Genomic DNA, 21,592 nt, shown 5'->3' on the forward strand with positions numbered 1-21,592 from the left:
AGTATTGTAGATCTCAATCGTGCTGCTACTGTGAGATGGTTTTAACATGTGTATATTTGCTCAGTTTCTAGCAAGTGTCAAGGAACAGCATTGGACTTTATAGCATAGTGGCCAAACCATTACTACAAAACCGTAAATACAACCTTCCTGTACATCACACCAGTTTGGCCCAAAAGGTTTCCCCATTGACTTACATTGGCGAGGACACAGCAGGTTTTTCTATTTATTTGAGGAATATCTATTTCCAAGTAAGAACAATTGATAGCCCTTTTTTAAACATAATGTCAGAACAATTGTAAAAAATAAATAAATAACCAAACTTGGTTATTATCCGAGGAATAAGGAACTGTCATTATGTAAAGAAACGGGGAAGATGGGAGACAGGTTACGTCAAAGACTAGTGCACGTTGCTCAATGGGCTCCACAGATGCCGAAGGTTCAAGTAAATCTTGGCTTTCTGCACCAGTAAGCAACTTTCATATGAATGAACTGCCTCTAACCCGGTATCCAGTTCTGTTAATACATCCATGGTTTCTAGAGATGTGGGTATAAACAAGCAGAGATACCCTAAGAGATAAATAATTCACAGTTAGACAGCCTTAAATTATAATCCCTTCTTTCCTCAACACCAAAATTGAGGACATCAAATGTCCAAAAACATTGTAATCAACCCCACCTTCTTTAACATGAAATGAAGAAAGAGTGATATGAAGGGAGCCACACATAAAAGAGTGACAAGCGGATCAGAGTGAATGTTTCTGAGAGGAAAAACATGTTTGATCCTCATCATTTGATAGCTCATTAAGAGCTGCATGCATGCGTGCTCACGATAAGTGTCTGAAATGCAAGAAAAATAGTCTAAGCCTCCAACTGGGACATCAAGTAGAGACCAAAACATGTAGCAGAGTGGCTCTGACAGTTTATTATTAGTGCCTTGACTGTGTTGTCACAAGTAAGTGAAATGCAGTATTGAGACACATTCCTGTCGAGGTGTTAAGACCTGATGACACAAAGCGAGAGGATTGATGTGACTGGTGACCCTCTCATTTTCACGGCTCTCCACATCAACCTGCAGATACTATAAATCACATCAGTGTTTATCCCTTTCTGCGCACGTCGGCTGTGAAATCTCCTCTGATAACATGTTACTGAACGTGTCATCAGTATCAGTGATTCAAAAAGGATGTCTGTGCAACATGTGTGTGTTCTGAAGGACTTTAGGCTGCATGAGTCAGTCTCTTTTATGTTGAAGCATATATCTCTGACTCACAGTCAGGCAGAAGGACGTCATTGAGGAGGAGATGAGGGTTGAATTACTACCACCACTTCATCTCCTGTTTTTGTAACTCAATGGACTCGCTAATGTGCCAATTTAACTTAGATGCATTAGCCAATGAGGCCAAGCCTGATAAAATGAAATGATTCAGGAGGTTCAATTTGCATTGAATATCCCAATTACCATTCCTGTTTCATATGTGTCTGCACCTGGCAAACACACTTTACTGCCTGCTGGGTGTCACTGGGAGTAAAACATGGCACATTATAAAAAAGCCATTCAGACTGATTCACGGCTTGCCATTTCTACTGTCTTTATCTTCATATAGCTTTGACATAGCACTGTTGTTGTGATTTTCCACAGGGATATGGAAATTACCTGGCAGTTACTCCACTTCTAAGAGTATTTGTGAGCCCTTTAAATTAATGTTTCCAAAATCAGCTGTTGAGATCCCCCAGGGCAACGCAACAACAAGTCTAAGGGGTTGGCAGATGGTTAACAGGATAGGAAATCTGAAAATATCTTTGCTACATGAACTGGTAATTTCTTTACAGTTATCTCTTTGCATATTTTGCTTGGCACTTATTAGAGCTCTAAGAATAATTGAAGTAACAACAAAGAAGAGAAACAAAATAGAAGGTACAGCTTTACTCTGATCAAGGGTACTCTTGGTACCTGGGTGTCAAGGAGAATCTATTTAGTCTATTTAGGTTACATTTTACTGAACAACTCTTTAATAGAGTGGTCCTGAATTGTCAGAGTGTAACTCTGTATCAGCTCTTAACAATTGGTCACAATCACTGTGTAAATATTTTAGGAAATTAGTTTTGGTAACACTTTATATTAAGGTACACAAATTAACCATCAACTACTTGTTAATTAACATGCATATTAGCAGTATATTGGCTCTTTATTAGTCATTATAAAACACGTATTAATGCCTTATTCTACATGACCATATTCTACAAGTAATTTCTCTCAACATCCATATGAAACAGAACTGTAAACAGATTTTCTTTTTCTTTATGGATATTTTACAAATCACTTCCTTTTTGAACTGTATTCTTGTTTTACTGTCATATAGTATTTCATGACTGTTTTTCATTTATTCTCATAAATGGTGACCAAACCGTTTGAGACCGACTGAGATAACTAGACTGAAGTTAACTATCGAAACAGAGAGTCCCTTACCTTACTGAGATTAGTTATCTCTCTCAGTCTGACAGGAGAGAGCCCTCTCCCTTTCCTTGTTTTAGAAACAGCTTTTAATATCCGTTAGCACAGCTAGCTAACCAGATGCTAACAACAACAATGCAAATAGTGAGTTTGAATATACTGTATAATAGTAAAGTTATTCAAAATGATGCCATATTTATTGAAGATTTTACATTATAAATATTCCCCAAAATTATTCAAAAGCATATTCTTCAAAACTCTCTGCTGGAGTATGACACACAGGAGACTATCGATGTGTGTGGTGAGTTTGGTAGTAATATTCGGTATAATAGTGATTGAATATGGTCATGTAGAATAAGGCATTAATAAGTGTTTTATAATGACTAATAAAGAGCCAATATACTGCTAATATGCATGTTAATTAACAACCTTAATATAAAGTATTACCAATTGATTAGAAAATATTGTATTGACTAGTTGAACAGAAGGTGTATGATAGGATCAGGATGTAAAATAAACGGTCCACTAAACAGAGTAAAAGCCACACACATACTCACAGTGCTGGTGTAACTGAGTAAAGTCTATTTCCAGACACAAGCAAGTGTTCTGCTCCAAATCTAAATTAGGAGAAAGACGGTCCCAGAGACAAGCCATGAATAAGAGGCTGGCAGGTATTTCTTTCATAAATTAAAGATGCCATGCTTTGACCTGGCTTGTCTTTGCACTGTGTCTCCCAGAAGGCAGTAAAGTACTTCTTCAAAACTTTCTATAATCCAATTTTTCACCTCTCGCCCGGGTAAAGTCATTATGCTCTGGTGCCTGCCCGGTCCTTGTGTAACTAATGGTGCCAATCTCAGTGTGTGGGATGGGGTGTGTGTGTGTATGTGTGTGGCTTTCTGGGTACATGAAGGGTTGGATAGATAGATAGCCGTTGGTGGTGCTTGGTGTAGCAGAGCTGAGACAGGGATTAAGAGGTAGGGTGCCTTCATAAGCCACTTTCTTCTGACTGTTTGAAATATAGTCTGCACAGTGAAACACAGCAGCTAGTCCCTTTGTACATCACTAAGTATCACTTGTTTCAGGAAGTGGAGCTAAACAGACACGGAGTAGAGTGCTCATTGCAGCTCTGGTTTTTGCAAAGTAGCTATTAAGAACCTATGAATCAAAGAGCTCTTGGTTTAAGATGAACATACGTTAAACTTTTAGCGCTCTTAGTGCTAATAACATGCTAATCTCTCAGAGCTATAGGGAACACATATTGCACAAACCCGTCCCACTGAAAGAAACATATTGAAAGCCAGTGCTTTGAACTGAGTCTCCCTCTGGACAGACGCAATCTACTTTAAAACTTTTCAGTTTGATTTGTGTTGCAGCGTTTTCTCACTTACTGTTGCTCACTTTTAGATAAGGCTACAAGCATCTTCTGGACTGGACTGTGTTGGCCCATTTTCAGTTCACTTCAATACAGTTGAGGGCAGCTGAGAGAAGTTCATTTGAGCTTTATCAGTTCAGTTAAATAAAGCTTGTTTCTTTGTATACAGTCCATGATAAGACCCAGAGAGTCCTTGCCCGTCTGATCTAATAGTACAAGTTGAGCCACTTTAAGAAACTATGACCTCCTTTCTGTCTCTCCATCTGCTACCCGGTTTCCTCACCCTTAACTTATCTCTTTTTCCCCATGAACTTGCTTTACTTTAAAAATATATATATATTACTTTCATTGATTTATTATCACAGCTTACTGGGACAGAGCCTTCTTTAATGATATTTTGACACCTGTGCTTTTCTTACTATGACAAGTTCATTAATGAGTCTATTTGAAATAGGCCTTCTGACTTTTTGTTTTGGTCAGGACTCTGGCAGCGGCGTTCTGGATTAGTTGTAGTTTTCTAACCGATTTTTTACAGAGACCTGTAAATACACTATTACAGTAATCAAACCTGCTAAAAACTAGTTTTTCAAGGTCTTGTTGAGACATGAATGTTCTAAGTCTGGCTATGTTTTTCAGTTGATAGTGTGTATAATCCTCTTGATACATTGACACATTTACATGTGTTCGTTTATAAAGTGTATACTCTTCCACTGCTTATCAACTACATCAGGCTCTGATGGAGACCTTTCTGTGTTAACGGTTCAGAAAGAATGACTGAGTAAATGTCTAAAAGAGTATTCCTTGAATTCATAGAGACGACATTAAGTATTGTGTGCATGTTATTCATAGCTAAGCTTTTGCCAGAAGAAACATAACACGCTTATAAGTGGACAACCTGTCACACGTCTTACCTGCTTTCACGCTTACTTTCTCAATAACAGAAGCATGCAAAAATCTAAACAGCACTTTATGGTTAAGGAAGGTTCACTGAGATGTGACCCAAATTCACACAGTGACAGCAAACATCCTTCCTCACATGGTTGAATCTGTTGAACAGTCAGTCTATTAGTATTTTCCTTCCTTTATTTCTCTTGAGCCAGCATTTATTTTTGACTTGATCTGCAAAGGTGGCAGCAATGTTAGGATTATGACATGCGCTAATTTAGTTTAGTTTAGGCTGTAACAACTCGAAGAGAAATGCAGCAGCACTGGCCGTTATGATTTCAGCCTCAACCCAAAGGATTAATGTCACTTGTGAGGTTTGGTCTTCTTTTTTGTGGTTCCAAATTCTTTGTTTGTTGTTGAGGAGACATCAAACTGTAACACACTCTCTCTCACACACACAGATACTTCTCAGAGGAAATGATGGAAGAAAAGAAGGACAAGAATACAGCCTGGCTAAAACCCAAACACACAAACAATTTGATAGGATGGAAGGCATAGTGATGCAATAAGAGCAGCTTAAATCAGCCAATCCTCTCTCTCCGTCCTGCCTCCCAATGTCCCAGATCCAACTAAAACTGTTTAGGTTTCGCCCCAATTAACAAGTAGGCAATTTAGCTTTGACGGGGGAAATTCGCACCAAGAATATGCAGTCAAGAACGGCAAACAGCTGTCAGCAGCTTGTACCCTCCAGCTTTACTTTCCATAATTGAGTCAGTAATGTAGCTGTTTACATCATAATTCCATCACTCTTAATCTTTCATCCACCAGTAGAGGAGGCCGTGTGAATCCCTGCTGTCAGACCGTTTGACGACACAACACAATTAGAGCAAATACATCAGTGAAGTTATCAGCTGCTTGTAAAACAAGAACCGTATTGCCCAAAACAGTAAGGGGGGCTTTGAGTGAGACGAATATGCTTTGCATCCATTCAACTGAATGTGATCTGTCAAGATAGTCATCCCAGCTGTGGCGCTCCCAAAGCAATTTATTCGATGCCACACTATAACAAATGACACCACTGGAACCGTGGAATGGAAAGAAAGAAATGGGCTTGCAAATAGTTCTAGTTTTATCTCCATTATAGCTTAATATTGCAGTGTCATTGATGTGGAACACACACAGGCACGCTCACACAAGCGTCTGCGTGCATGGGTACATGTGCACACGCTCAAATTTGCCAGCCCAAGGTTTTCACTATAGCCACATAATTAATGGTCTGTTAAATTGAAGACATAAAAATGGCGAGCAGTTGTAAAAGGCCACCGGGAACAACGAGGGGATGGTTTTTCCAAGAACACACATATTATTATAAACCAACATGCACGCACGCAGCAAGGGCAGTGACTCCCAACTCGAGGGTAGGTCGAGAAACAACAGGAAAGTCACCCCCTCTCCTCAATTAGCATAACACTGAAATCAAACAAACAAGAAAAGTCATACAAAAGTATAAATACAGCACATTTAGATATGGTTACTCCTACGTTAACCACTCAGCTGTATCTGACTGGTTGCCATGTTGCATTTTGGGTGGGTCGTTTGTGTGGTGAGGTTAAAGGCTATGTATGTAAGTAGAGCTATCTTTAGACTGACAGTTGTCCTGAGAGCAGGATGTGAATTGAGCTCCATGCTGTATTCAGCCCAACCCCCCGAGGCCCTCAACCACCACTCGTCTCTCTCCTCAGCACGCTATCTTAGATTTGCATCATACATTCTCACGTCTCCTTTTGACAGGTTCTTTTTTGTATCTCCTGCGGGCTCTTTAGCATCGTAATGTATACATAAAGGTTTCCTTGGTAACAGTGCACCAAAAAGGAGGGAGGTAGACGGCGAGAAAGCGAAAAAAGAGGGAAAAGGAAAGCTAAACATTGAGATCTCAGGTCTCCAGGGTCATGCTCATAATTGGCCCAGAGTGAGAGGTCGAAACATCACCCATCCCCCCTTTTCTCTCTCAATTCTCTCCACCTTTCCATCTGCATCCCCCCTAAATCTCCAGTGGCTCTGGGCCTGCTGATAAATCAGTTGCTAATCAATAATTCAAACATATTCTCAGCAGGGGGAGAAAAGGGGGGAATAAGATGTCTGGCGGAGTAAAAGAGAAAGGAGAGATAAGACAAAGCCCCGTTGTGTTTTAACAGAGAATACACATTAGGGGCGGGGTATGAACATTCATTACACATTCAAGCCATGCCTCTTCTCCCTGAGCACCCAGTTTGCATTGGGGTCTCAGGTGAGATGATGCCATAGTTGGGGGAGCTCCAAAAGTCAGAGCTGTGAGTTTGAATTTATGAAGCAGTCACCTTGCCTTAGTAACCCACAGTGTGCATAAACACATTATTTTAAACACTGCAGGCTGATGTTTAATCGACTTTTGTTGATTAGGATGCTACCTGTGGCTAAGGTAGGAACTGTCAGTGTACGCTCTGCTGTGGATCAGGGCTTTTCAGGCATGGCAATCAACACTGTCTAGGTCAAGACCACAATCAGAGCTGAACACCAGGGGCCATTTGACAGCACAAGCAGAGTACTCAGACACACACACCCATTCTACTTAATTATGTCGACCTGCATAACCTTCAAAAAGAAAAGAATAAGGGCCCAGAGACAAAGTAAGACGGGGTTAAGACCTTCATTTCTGAAATCACACAAGTTATTTGAGCTGTGGCGTATGATCACATACTGTTAGAGCTTTCTGACCTCCATCTACCCCTTTCACAACAGCGCCAGAAAGAAAACAAATATCCCAGCACATGAACCCTTTTCAAATTGACTAAACTAAAACATTAACTTTCTTTTAAGATAAGTTATTTTGTACATATTAAACAAAAATGCTGAGTGTCATAGAGCAGAGCCCTTCTTTGATGTGTTTGGCTGGCGTCTGAGCAGAAGCTATTAATCAATGGTCATGTATTTTTTATTGAACAGCTATTAATCTAACCAGGTCCTAATGCCACTGAAGCCACTGAATTTTCCACCTATGGCCATGTCCTTCCAGATCCTGCTGAACCATTTAATCTAGCAGATTTGAAATTATTATACAAACTGTTGAGACGATGCCCTGGGGACCTGCAGTAATATATGAGGCTTTGATTCTAGGACACAATTTGGCTTGTATTCATTCAAAAATAGACTTGGATAACCACTGTCAACATCTGATTTTTTACAGTCATCAATGTGCAAACCTGAATGTCACAGTGAACACTTTCTTCAAACCCTTGAGCACATACTGGTACAGCTCAGTTTAAATCTACTTTCCAAATAATAAAAATTGGCTAAGAAGTCGACAAATGAATGCTGCTGGTATCTGTTTGCATTTGGTGAACACACCTGGTACACACACAGACACCACATTATGTATGTGTGTAGATAATTCACACAGGGATACGATCTTATTCTTCCGCCATTTGTGCCAGTTAAAGCAAATAGAAAAATAAAAAAAGTAAAGTGCTTCGGATCACAATGATGTGCATCACAGTCCAGAGAAGCTTATTGAAGACCTAATAGCCAGGGAGGCAAAGCGAGAGCCGTGACCATCCACTCTATTCCTGCTGGCCTATCCCCTCCATCAACCTGGCAGTGCCAAGGAAATACAGTTCATTATCATTGATCACACTCTACTCCGCACTCACACAGATGCTTTAAAGAAGACACACACACACACACACACACACACACACACACACACACACACACACACACACACACACACACACACACACACACACACACACACACACACACACACACACACACACACACACACACACACACACACACACACACACACACACACACACACACACACACACACACACACACACACAAAAGAGGCACCCTAAACAGATGTCTGTAGCATCTGTAACTTCTAAAATGGAAAGCTCTTGCCAAGAACGGCTTTCATATTTCACATGTTACCAGTTGTATATCTACTCACCAGGGAACCAGCAAGACAGAACAGGATTATACAGTAGCAGTAACCCTCACAGCCAGGTCTGCTGGCCTGATGGCATACAGTGTTTTATTGCCATGCAATTTGCCTCGGCTGCAGTAGTTATTTTTAATTACAGCTGTGTGATGCACTATTATCAAAGTTATGGGCCAAGACCTTGTGTTTGTGTGTTACTGTCAGCACACATGCACATGTAAATTGACGAGGTGGAAGAAAAGTACGTTGATAGACACCCAGCATCTCTACACTCATGAATATTCAACAGGAAATGTGAATGTTAGTGCTTCCATAAAGCAAATTTGTTAGCAGTAAAAGCAGAGAGGAAGAAATAACAGCTGAAACCCTTTGTTATGTGTGGGAGTTGACGTGATGCCTGCCAAAGGATAATGTCACGCCTTAAGAGATAACACTTTTCAGGAGGAGGCGCTCTGCTTTTCTGCTAAAACTTTCTTGGAAGCACTTTGTTTGAACTCGGCCTTCTTTGAAAACTTCACTACAAAAGATGGTATAGTCTCTAGCTATGTCATCAAAAGAGTAGAGTAAAAGTGGGCAGTGTGATGTAAGATAGAGATGTCCCGATCCGATCACGTGACCGGGGATCGGAGCCGATCACGTGATTTTCAAAAGATCGGAATCGGGAGGAAAAAAAATCGGGGATCGGGATTTCTTTTTCTTTCTTTTTTTTTTTAAATACTTTTTTAAAATGTTGTATTCAATGTTACAAAACAAAAATGACCATGTTCAAGTCTTAAAGTCATCCTGAGGCCTTAGTTTTGGTTTCAAATTACAGAACATCATGTATGTGTTGCTTCTTTGGGGCTTGTTTTCATAGACCTGGTTGCTTATTTCTCTCAAATCTGACAACAGAGTGGGCAAGGCGCAGTGTCTAATTGTAGCAGTAAGCTAACGAGTACTGAAAGCTTTATTTTGTTTTGATCCAATGCTGCACAACTGAACTGATCCAATGCTGCTGTGAAAGAAAGAAGCTATATCCATGTTGGATAGAATATCCAATTGAAATAAAAAAAATAACCTTAAGGGACAACTTGAATGCTTTTTTTTTCTCTTAATGCATTGCATAAAGATCGGATCGGGAAAAATCGGTATCGGCAAATTGTCAAAATCAAATGATCGGAATCGGATCGGGAGCAAAAAAAGGTGATCGGGACATCCCTAATGTAAGATGTTACACACATACACACTCACACAACACTTGTGGGTATTCTGAATCCGTTTTTTGTGAGGCTGAGGTCAAAGTTGCAAATATCGTCTGTCTCTGGATCCCTTTAATAAAGCACTAGAGAAAGGATGATATAATTAGACCATACAGAACAAATTAAAAGATTCAATGTGACAATATGAAAACAGTTTTCTTATTGTTTCTCGTGATCAAATAACATCTCCTTACAGTTCTTTCCTTCATTTCTGTCTTCATGTCAAACATGACAAAGCTGCTCCTCCTCCTCTCACATAAAGGCTGTCATCTTTCCCCAACACTAGACCCACTAACCTATAACTCACAGGTCAGAGTGTGCAGCTGTGTCTGTGTGTGAAGAGGCGTGCATGAAATAGTGTCTGTGTCTCTGCGAGGTTGCATCCGCCAGTGCTGCCGGCGCAGTTATGGCCTGGCCTTTTCAGGGTCAATGTTCAGTTCTGAGCTCATTACCCTTGTTCAGAGTGATTATGGTTGCATGCGCGTGGGTCCCGATCTGTCCTTTTCTAAAAAAAAACACTATGACCAACGAAGAGGCTTCCTTCATAAATCACACACTGTCCACGGAGCTGCATTAATCATCAGCTCCATCCAGAACATGGTCCCTCCTCACGGCCAGTTGCTGACAATCACAATATGTCTGGACCGAGTTCTGTGTCTGACCAATCGAAACGCTTCTGTGCCAGGTCCCCCTATAGGTCAACTATAGTTCAACTCTTCAAACAACCATCCCGTTGAGACAAAAAACAAGCTTGAATGTGTCTCGCAATACAAACAAATCATTAGACAGACAAGGCTTCCTGCCAACGCTTGTCATTCTCTGGGGCTGATCGGGGTTCTGACAACGATCCAGCCCTACTGTCTGGACTAGTTAGGCTGCAGAGGGAAGAGGGAACAGAGGCGTTTCGATCAATACAGGCTCATTATCTGTTGCCTTCTGTCCCATAGAGATGAGTCCGACTGCTAGGCCTGTTGATGAGGAAAGCGCACCACAATTCAATTAGGAGATGGCCGAGATGCCAAAAGAGGTTTGATCAAAGCACTCTGCCTTGCTAATTAGCACACACAGCGGTTCACAGGGGCTATTTTTACATCAGAGGAGCAGAGCATGTTGTTTTGTTAATGGTAGTTTTACCCTGTAATGGACTGGGAATAACCTGGCTCATTGTCAATGCATAGGTTTCAGCCAAGGGAGAGAGGGGGGGGGGGGGGGGGCCTGTGATGCTCCACACACACACGCGCACATGTATATTCATGGACACATAAACACACACCATTAAGACGTGATGACCTTTCAAAAGGTTATGCAGGGTTTACTGCAACCCCCTTTTGCAGGTTAAACTCATCAGAAGTGTGTGTGTGTGTGTGTGTGTGTGTGTGTGTGTGTGTGTGTGTGTGTGTGTGTGTGTGTGTGTGTGTGTGTGTGTGTGTGTGTGTGTGTGTGTGTGTGTGTGTGTGTGTGTGTGTGTGTGTGTGTGTGTGTGTGTGTGTGTGTGTGTGTGTGTGTGTGTGTGTGTGTGTGTGTGTGTGTGTGTGTGTGTGTGTTTCTTCAGACAGGAAGTGTCAGGTCATATAGAATAAGTACCAGGGGGAAATAAAGCTGTTTCCAGGAGTCTTCAGGGACTTTTTAGGCAGCCCACTGACAGCTTTATAAACCTCTTAACAAATGGCCGACCTCCTTCTCTCTAATGAGGCAAAGAGGTCCGAAAGGCAAGGGAAAACAGGTGTGCCCCTCAAGGTGGGTTGAAGCGCCTGGCGTGTTTGTGAGTGTGTGTGTGTGTGTGCGTGTATGTGTGTGTGTGTGTTCAGAGAGAGACATCATTTTAACAAGGGAGCAATTCTGAGGCCATTGTGACCTATACATTAGTCACAAACAGATTGTCAAATGTTCATTTTTCTCACGCTTTAATAAATTGACAGAGCTGAAAACTTACTGAGACACAGGCACAAATTCTCAACATCAATTTTGAACATGAGGCAGGAAAAGGGCAGCAGGATACTACAGCCAGAGGTGGTAGGAAGTCATTCAAATGACAGCAAGACAGGAACGGAGTCAAATTCTTGTCTTTATTGTTTGACTCTTAAAAAGTATTTAAACTGTAGGCAATAGGCATGGGTCCATTTTGAATGAACAGCCTCCTGCATTTTTTGTGTATGAACTTGAGACAGTGTGTAGCCAGAAACAAGTAACTCTCCGCGAGAACTCTGAAGGGGTTATGCGATGTTGGCTTAGGGGAATTCAGTATTAATAAACGGGAGGGGCTGGGGTGAGTCTTTTATTTTTAAGACAGTTATGACTGATACCGACTGCCCCCTTTCCTATAAAACGCTTTCCTTCCGTTATGTCTTCCATGTTTCTTTATTTCTGGATTCACTCATGCAATACACAATACATCGACATTTACTCGAAGGGCTTATGGTGTGAGTAGGCTCAGTTTTAATACCACCATAAATAACATTGTCACACCCTGTCAAGTAAACTCTACCCAGGGATGGTGGCAGAGGCAGGCTGGCCTGTGTGTCAATGTGAAAGCTGCGACTACAAAGCTACCATCAGTAAAATGTCACAATCCACACTTCACTGATCAGAAACTGACATGCTTTGTGGATCAGCACCCCCCATAATACAGCCGGGTTGAGGTCTTGATGAACAAAGTCCTTAGATGGTTAGTTCAGAGAGGGGATTTATGTATTAGGCGACTTTTTTTATGTTTTACATCATAAGGCGGCAGCAACTCAGAATACTAATCTGAAATGCAGACATGGGCTTCGAATAATTAGCTTACGCCTCACAGAACTACACGATGGTGACTTATGGTATTAATTACAATATTCAAAAGGGCAAATCCTTACATTTGCTAAATGCTATTCATGATGCATCACTGAGAACAGTGCACCCCCATACTGTGCCAATACTTAAGGCTGTAAGAGCTGAGGGGAGCTGTGTCCTAACACCAACAGCTCTATGTTTTCTCTCACAACAGTGAATTTCCCCCACTTAGCCTACTTGAATTATGGAAACAAACCCATTAATCCAGGGTCAAGATATGAAGTATAATAGAGCATTTAAAAAACAAGGAGACTTTTTCTTAATTTGAGTTACAGAACTTTTAAAAGGTAATACATAAAACATGTCCTGCTATCAGTTTATCAACATGTGATACTTTAATGACAACGTGGGCCACTTCACAGTTAAAAGACATAGAGATGTCATTGTAAGGTAGCCTATTATATCCTTCAACATATTTTACATTAACACTTAAGTTAAAACTTCAGAAGAAGTGTGGTTCAACTCACCAGCTGTAAAGTGCAGAAAAAGATAAGAGTGCATCGTCCGCTGCAGCAGCCCATTGTGTCAGCGGTGAAAACGTAACTCTGTTTCGGGAGAAAATGACTTGAAAGCGGGTCTGAGGAGCTCTCAGTGTGCCGACCAGACTCAGTCCTGATCCAGGCACAAGGGTCCCATACTCCTCCGGTATTCCGGTGTTTCTATGCTGAGCCAAAAACACGCGGCAGATTCGCCCTGGCTGCTCCGGGTCTGTTTGTTTTTCCTCAGCTCCTGCCGGCCGGCCGCACTTGAGGTGACTGGCTGGGTGGGTAGGTGATTGCGAGCCGGTGTGTGAGGGGAGGAGGCGCAGGGGGTGGTCTGGGGTGGGAGGGTGTTTGGGTAGCCAGCCGAGGGGCGTCAACTGGTTTCTGCTAGCTGCCTGTGGTGCGACAGGAGAGAAAGTGCACGCCCGGTAATTCAAAAATTATTTAAACAAGAGGCAATCAATTAATTTCAATGGAGACGTAATATACATCTATTATGCCAATTTAAAGGCTTGATTACACAGATAAAGCAATTAAGCCAAGTTAAGGCATTTGCATGGGGGCATCTTTAAGAATCATACTAGGTTTCTGTTTTTTGTTTTTTTTACAACTAATGTCACTGTCCCAGTCTGAGGTTTATTTATTTATTGAGTGTTTTTGAGCTTGTGTGCTGAGCGAAGATCACACTATATACATCAGGGACATCGGGTTAAATCAGCTGCTATAATGTTGATGCTGCTGATGGAGGACAGGCGCCACCGTGTGACTATATGATAAGACGCACCCTGTCAAGTTTTTTTTAACGCACTGCATAGTGTCATTATTCAAAATGGAAGCCAATTTTTATCACTTCTATTACTTCTATGAAAAATCTCATATTTGGTCACCATTTAGAGGGTTTTTACAGTGGCAACAATATTAATAAAATAATATAATTATTTCAGGTCCCAAGTATATTGGGGACTTCTCCAAACGATAGGTTTAATCTTATTGAGGTACTTTTCTGGTTAAATCATAATTTGTTATCCATTTTTAATGCAATTTCTTAGGATAATTCCCTATGCGCTGCACCTCTGAAAATCATTCTCACCATGCCTTTCTTTTCTTCACACACACTTTTTGTTTGAACCTCCAATTTCATCTTGGGTAGCCACTGTTTGGTATGTTTTAGATTATAAAAAAATATGTTGAAAGCAACTCAGTCACCCTCTTCCTCTCGGAGTGCATGGAGGCAGGTCCCGCCTCTCTCTCTCTCTCACACCAGCTTGATAAATCTTTTACGCGTCTGCGGGCTGAGTGAGGGAACACTTCACATCTCATTTCATCACACTCCTCCGCTGAGCTCCTTTAAAGGCAGCGGTCCTCTCCTCTCTTTCCCTGTCATCTCGTCTCCTTTCTTTTCCTTTCCTTTCCTTTCCTTTCCTTTCCTTTCCTTTCCTTTCCTTTCCTTTCCTTTCCTTTCCTTTCCTTTCCTTTCCTATCCTCTTCTCTCCTCTCATCTCCTCCCCTTTTATATCCTCTCTTCCCTTCTCCTCTCTTCTCTTCTCTTGTCTTCTCTTCTCTCCTCTCCTTCCCTTTTATCTCCTCTCTTCTCCTCTCTTCTCTTCTCTCCTCTCCTCTCCTCTTCTCCTCTCCTCTCTCCTCCCTTTTTATCTCCTCCCCTCTCTTCCACCGACCCACACCGCCCTGCCCACCTGCTTCCAGCCGGGCCCAGGAGGAGCTCCTCCCCCCCATTGCCAAAAATAACCACAGAGTCTTAATGGAAGCTGACTAGCAAGCACGAATTGGGCTTTTTTCAGGCTGCTCTTTCATCATGAAAGTGAACAGTCTGAAAACATCGTGATCAATTTGAAGTAGCTTGCACATTACCCCCCACCCCCCGCTACATCTGTGTGATACCCTGTTTGTCTGTGCTCTATTTCAACTCTTGTCATAAATTATTTTAGATAAGCATTCTTAGGTTTTTACTTTGTTATCTGTGCCCAATCAGCATCCTGCAGTATTATTACACTTTGTAGGTTTATGACTGTGCTTATGACTTAAAAATGTTTACCTTTTGGAGACTGGAAAGTAGGCTACAAATGTTGCCAATGGAGAGCTTTACACTACAGTCAAGCCATTTGGGCTGCATTTTTTAACAATCATCAATAATCGTCCCTGGCAGTCCACTTACAGCCTTTCTGTGGAGCTTTTTAACCATATCTTTTTCCATCAGCAGGTGAAGATGTGAGCTCAAGGTCCACTTGCTTCCTATAAACCAACTAAAAGAAGTCAAAAGTGCTTGCATGTCAAGACAATTTCCAAAGGCCAAATACTACAGTTAAACACCCGGTTTGGGGTTGTATTTATCAATGTATTATTTTCAATTTTAAGAATGAACATTTATTATATTTAACCATTATTTCTGCTTGTGATGAACATACTATTGATCTTGCTACACACAACGTTTAACTCCTAAGACAGTGTTCAAAAACACAGTTTGTCTAAATTACATGAGGTTGTAAGGTTGGTCCCAGCGGATCAAACATATTATTAAATGCAGGAGCAATTTTATGTGTGTAGTCAGTGGCATTAACCAATTTGTTTATAATGGATGTCATGTTTTACGGTTACACATGAAGCCAGTAAGTGCAATAGCTGCTAGTAGAATACATTAGTGACTGTGCTGAACGTCTTGCAAGCATGAAGCTCACTCATTCACAACTGCATTTCTTATGAGAACATGTTTTCTAAATGTGTGCCATAGAAATGTCTGTGCGTGTGTATCTGGGTGGGTGGGTGGGAGGGAGACTCAGAGAGAAAAGCCAAGGCTGAAATAAGGTCACTGTTATACTTCTATTAGGAGCCTTGATGGAAGTTCTCCTTGTGTTCCAGTTTTTGCTCAACACCTCCTTATCGAGTGACTGCGAGTGTGCGTGTACGTGTACGTGTACGTGTGTGTGTGTGTGTGTGTGTGTGTGTGTGTGTGTGTGTGTGTGTGTGTGTGTGTGTGTGTGTGTGTGTGTGTGTGTGTGTGTGTGTGTGTGTGTGTGTGTGTGTGTGTGTGTGTGTGTGTGTGTGTGTGTGTGTGTGTGTGTGTGTGTGTGTGTGTGTGTGTGTGTGTGTGTGTGTGTGTGTGTGTGTGTGTCTAGAACACTTCTTTCATGACAAGTGTGTCCAGGCCCTCAGGGGCTACTGTTCTCCACAAAGACACTAATGTGAAGTGACAGGACAGCCAGTGGTGAGCTGCTCTGAGGGGACCTGCATTGTGGTGGAGACCCAAGAGTCTGGCTAGTAGGTGGACAACAATAGAGCAAAGACCTCAAAAGGACAAGCCTTTATTTCTCTCTGAAAGCGTCTTAGGCTGTCGCTTCTAGTTCCCACTCTCTCTGCCTTTCCCTCTGTTACTCTTTTTCTTTCTCTGTTTCTCTTGTCATACTTTTTGGCGCTCAAACAGCCCAGCGAAAATTCTTCATGCAGACACTGTCTGTTTCACTATTATCTTACAGCCAATTCCTCGTTTTGTGAGGCTGACGAAGACATGACAGCAAACTAGATTGTATATTTTCTTACATTCGCAGCATTCTGAATGACTCTCCCGAATAATTGCGGTGAAACAGTGGTTTGCTTACACCACAGGCATACAAAAGATGTCATTACTCATGCTGAAATACTGTGTGTCACCTGAGTTGCTGTGCAACAAGGAAAACATCAAATATGTGTCATTGGTGCACCTAACACCTACTGTGGCAAATAATACATCATAACCTTAAATCAGCTGAATGAGCTGCTCCCTTCAGCTCTAAAATACATTTATCAACACAAACTACCCTACATACTGTAGCTGAAAATTACAGCTACCACCAGCTGTCCCACAAGCATATGAATGTTTCTTTATTTAGGCCCATACTCATAAAAGTTTAAGATTATGCATGTGCCCTTGGAGGCAGAGTCTCGTCTGATTTTTCTTCACTATCTTGCCATGAAGAAAAATCCTAGACTTGATGAAGAATAAATACAGAGGCTATTATGAGGAGCATGTCAATAATTAATAATGGGATTATGCTTTGGTGAAAATACTGGTCCCTAGAATCGCTTTTGAACATTTCATGTTATTCTAACGCTGGCCACTTGGAGGCACTCGTCTATGAGGTCAGTTTTATTGAATGGGTGCCTTTACAGCTACGTCAAGCCAGTAACAAACTTGGAAAACACAGCATATAAGGTATTTCCTTCAAAGTAAAAGCATATAGTTAGTTGGATGTATTCCCCCCATTACTGTATCTAACAATATAATGGCCTAACCTAAACACTAGAATGTATACAGTCTATGTCCTAGAATAGATGCACACTTTGAATACGAAAAATAACAAGGGAATCAGAAGCTCTCTGGGGGAGGATAATAATGTGTATTGCTTTATACAAGGTGAGGAAATTATAACCCCACATTCAAAACCGATTTAAGATTGGGAGAAGTAGAGTTTAATTATGTGTAGACCTTCAACTGATGTACTCTTTGTTGTTTAAAATGGGCCAAATAGCTGACGTGATGCTGATGTGTCAAACTATTCATCGGACAATAAGGCTGTTTTATTATACATAATACCATGCAATTTCAGAAAAGCTCCACCTAAACCACTGGCGGGTGCAAATATTCAATAAAATAAATGTGGCCTGAGCTAAGGTGGCTAACAATATGTTACAATTGATGCAAAATTGAACACATTGCTTGTTAACAATGAAGCATACCTGTGAAGTCTTTTTTCTAGAGAAATGTTGAATGTAATAATAATAATAATAATAATAGATTTAATTTGTTAGCGCTTTTACAGGTGCTCAAAGAGGCTGTAAGTCGAGTTTTCACCTGAAATCCCATTTTCGTCTACGAAGCCAATATAACATTATGTCTGGTTCTTGAGGGTTGCATGTCTTCGCTGGTGTAAGGTTGTGATGGTTGTAACATTGTAACACAGGCCTACTTGTGTTCCTGAGAACACTGACAAGAGCTAAGCTAAGTGAAACATATTTAAATTGCATGAAGTTCTATAAATAACTTGACATGATTTAATTGGCTACATATAAATATTATGAATTAAATCAACACTCACTTTTATTTATTATTTTTTTTATTTTTACAATATATAGGCTATAGGCCTACCTTGCTGAAGGTAGCCAAAGTGATTTTTATTATCACTAGAATTTATAGAACAAAACCCTACACATAGCAATGAATTAACACAATACAAATAACACTGTATTCAAATATTTTTTATTTGATCTGCACGTGTTTAAAAATATAGGTTTATTAATCCAATTATAATTGGCCAAACGTTAACATAAGTAGAAAATCAAGAACACTTTTAATAACTTTTTTTAATTCCATTTATTTTTAGCCGCTTTTCTCAAATGCTATTATGGTTTATTGATAACATTTCCAGCGGGCTGATATTCAGTTTTAATCGTTTTATTTTATCCATCTTCATTAGGATTATTTTTATTTGTTTATTAGTGTTTTATTCTGAAAGGCATACTGGAAATCGATGTTTTCATTCTTTTTGTGTTGACAGTTGTTTCAGTCACATGGTGCTGCTTTACCGAGAGCTGATGGAGCCAGATGAGAAAGGCAGGAGGCGAGCCCCTCCGGTTGCGCGTCAGCATCCCCTCAAATAGGAATCCGCTGCTGTCACTTCTGCTCTACATACTGAGAGACGGGCGACTGTTACCCTGAAACAACAATCTGAAGGCGAATTTCACTTGACATGCAGCTGTTTTTGCATGTGATGCTAAAGAAGAAGAGTCAGGGGAGGCTGTGAGGAGGCTGGCGCTTCGCAAAGAATGATAGTGAGGATCCAGGCGTGCTGTCCCAGGAGAACTCATCTGAAGAGCTGGCCTCGAGAGACCGGGATGCTCGTCTAACGCACCGGGGGGCGAGTGAGTACAATGCATCTCCACCTCTTTCATTTCGGTTTTACTTTGGTGACATATGGCAGTTTTGTACCGTTCAGCGCGCCCGTCCCTCTTTATCGCCTCTGAAATATTTCCTGCTCAGTCCCACCTGTCTGATCAATCATTCATAGGCTTCTTAGTAAAGTGCAGCATAACGGGTGGGTCACCGATGTGTGAAAGTTACCATGCTAATTTGGAAACGGTGCACTTTCCCATTGCACACACCCACAACTTAATGCATGCACGCATCAAGGTTTAATATCATGCAGTGCCTTACAGTGGGTGATTGGGAGGTCGATCATGTTCCCTTTAAAGTTTTGATTAGAGTGAGCATGTGTTGCACACTGCGGCCACTGTGTCGTTGCAAGGCTAATTAATAAAGCCTTTGTGAGGGGCTCTCCTATCACAGGCACTCATCATTAATCCGCTGATGGCCCGGAGGGCGTGGGTTGCTGCTGTATGTGATGATAAGAGAAAGGCACCAGTCCTACTTACATAGCAGGGCTGATTAATTATGGACTCAGAAAATGATAAACTCAGAGACTGTAAGGTGCAAGAGAGCAAACACGGGCATGTCAAACAGAAACAGGGGCTTAATGTCAATTTGATGTTTAATCTTCCGCTAGGATTTTTTGCAAAACATGCAAGTTCTGTCTGTTAAGATACAACAATATAGCTTTCTGTCTTGAAATGAGTGCTTCTAGAACTATATAGAACAACTATGGTATATCTAAAATAGTCTGCAATACATCTACGTCTCACCTGTAATAAGATCGGAGTGAACCCTGCGGTGCTGCTCAATGTGTGGGTGTGAGGAGAACTTCTCAAGCAAGCTCAGTGCATGTAGATGAATGAAATCCTCTTACTATGCAGCAAGGGTTCCCATCTCCACAGTGTGTGTGAGTGGGTGTGTGTGCCTGTATGTGTGTGTATTTCACCTCATTACACTCATTGTGTTGACTTAAGCAGGAGGGTCACCCCTGAGGCCCATTCTCCTGCCTTATTGAGGAGTGATGCCCTGAATTACACCACACTAGCACTGATTGCAGGGGCAGGGGCACAATGGGAGAAGCATTGCAGCTCAGGTTAGCCTCACTGTTTGACTGAAACATCACAAATGTATGTGACGTATGTTTCCAGGCATAGATAAGCCACTGCATTACACAATCACCAGTATTAAACTGTCCCCCACTTACTGCAAGTGCATGTTGTTGAGAGGTGCTTAACTCTTGGATCTCGTATATTTCAAATTTGCGATTGAGCTCCAGCTTTGGGCAATTATGTTCACAGCCTGCCCACGCACACTTTGCACAGGAGCTCCTCTATTCTTGGTTGTTCTACAAACTGAAAAAACATCTCCCTTACAGCCTATGTACTGCATTTCTCCCAAGGCGTTCTCAATATTCTCCCTTTGTATGTATTAAATATCAAGCATGTCGAACTGCAGGCGCAGGGCCGAGCACTTTAAGGCAGAGTCAGCCTTCTGTGGAGGGTGACAGAACAGTCAGATGGCCCCCACAGGGCACAGAACAATTCCTGCTGCTGATGCACCCAAGGCGACAGGACTGGAGCGCTCCTTCCTCCTCCCTCCCTCCCTCCCTCCCTCTATCGCTCGATCCCTCCCTTCACTTCCACCTTCCATCCCATCCTCCCTTCCCACCTTCATCTCATTGAAAACACTCTCTTGAGTTCACTTGCACACCTGCACCGCGGTTTCTGTGCACTGTCTACCTCCCTCTCTTCTTCTCCTACTCAGGCATACATACCCGTGCAAATGTTGTCTCTTTTATAAACTCACATGCAAACCTTAAGAGTGATATTTAATACTGGCTGTTAAGCTTATACATTATACCTGCTCTCACACAGATCATCAGTATAATTTTCCATGTCCATATCTTCCTTACATCCAGAATAATAGCCACGCTTAGTTTAAGCATCTCTATCAGATACACTTATACAATCTAATGCAGTCAAATACAATTGTTCTTAAATAAAGTTTGCATTTTGTTGCTTGTAAGTTTCAGTTTTTCTTACATTATCACTGAGGTGTTTAATAAGATTATAGGATTACATTACATGTCACTTGTTAGATGCTTTTATCCAAATTGACTTTCATACGTTCAGTATTGTGGACAATCCCCACAGGAGCAATTTGGGGTGAAGTGTCTTGCCCAGGGACACAACGACATGCTGACTGCAGTGGGACTCGAACTTGCTATCCCCTGATTGAAAGTTCAGCGCACTATACCACTGAGCCACAGCCTCCCATTGGATTACCAGTTACTGTTTTTTTTTTACTAGACTGCATTATATTGGGAGATCTTTCGGATGTTCTGCCACATGGCAAAAAAACTGTAAAAAATTCTCAATATAATAAAATTCAGTGCAGCACATTATTTTACCATGACATCACTAATTAATATATAA

General features: G+C 41.4%; 2 protein-coding genes across 5 annotated transcripts in view; one reads left to right on the forward strand and one right to left on the reverse strand.

Annotated features, from left to right (window-relative positions):
- Positions 1-13,594, reverse strand: part of nkain4 (sodium/potassium transporting ATPase interacting 4) — a 43,006-nt gene extending 29,412 nt beyond the window's left edge. Inside the window, exon 1 of one of the 2 annotated variants that reach the window (XM_079673561.1) lies at positions 13,226-13,594. In XM_079673561.1, the coding sequence (XP_079529687.1) occupies positions 13,226-13,279 (54 nt within the window). In that variant the 5' untranslated portion in view covers positions 13,280-13,594. The remainder of the gene's footprint in view (positions 1-13,225) is intronic. The other variant, XM_079673560.1, reaches the window with a different exon arrangement.
- A 5,230-nt stretch (positions 13,595-18,824) lies between these two features.
- LOC307037812 (uncharacterized protein) overlaps positions 18,825-21,592 on the forward strand; it is a 37,401-nt gene continuing 34,633 nt past the window's right edge. For 2 of the 3 annotated variants that reach the window (XM_079678950.1, XM_079678952.1), the window contains exon 1: positions 18,826-19,150. The gene's annotated coding sequence lies outside the window, so the exon portion shown is untranslated. Of the gene's footprint in view, positions 19,151-21,592 lie in introns of all 3 variants that reach the window. The other variant, XM_079678953.1, reaches the window with a different exon arrangement.

The sequence above is a fragment of the Notothenia rossii genome, assembly GCF_949606895.1.
Source record: "Notothenia rossii genome assembly, chromosome: 4".
Lineage (NCBI taxonomy): Eukaryota > Metazoa > Chordata > Actinopteri > Perciformes > Nototheniidae > Notothenia > Notothenia rossii.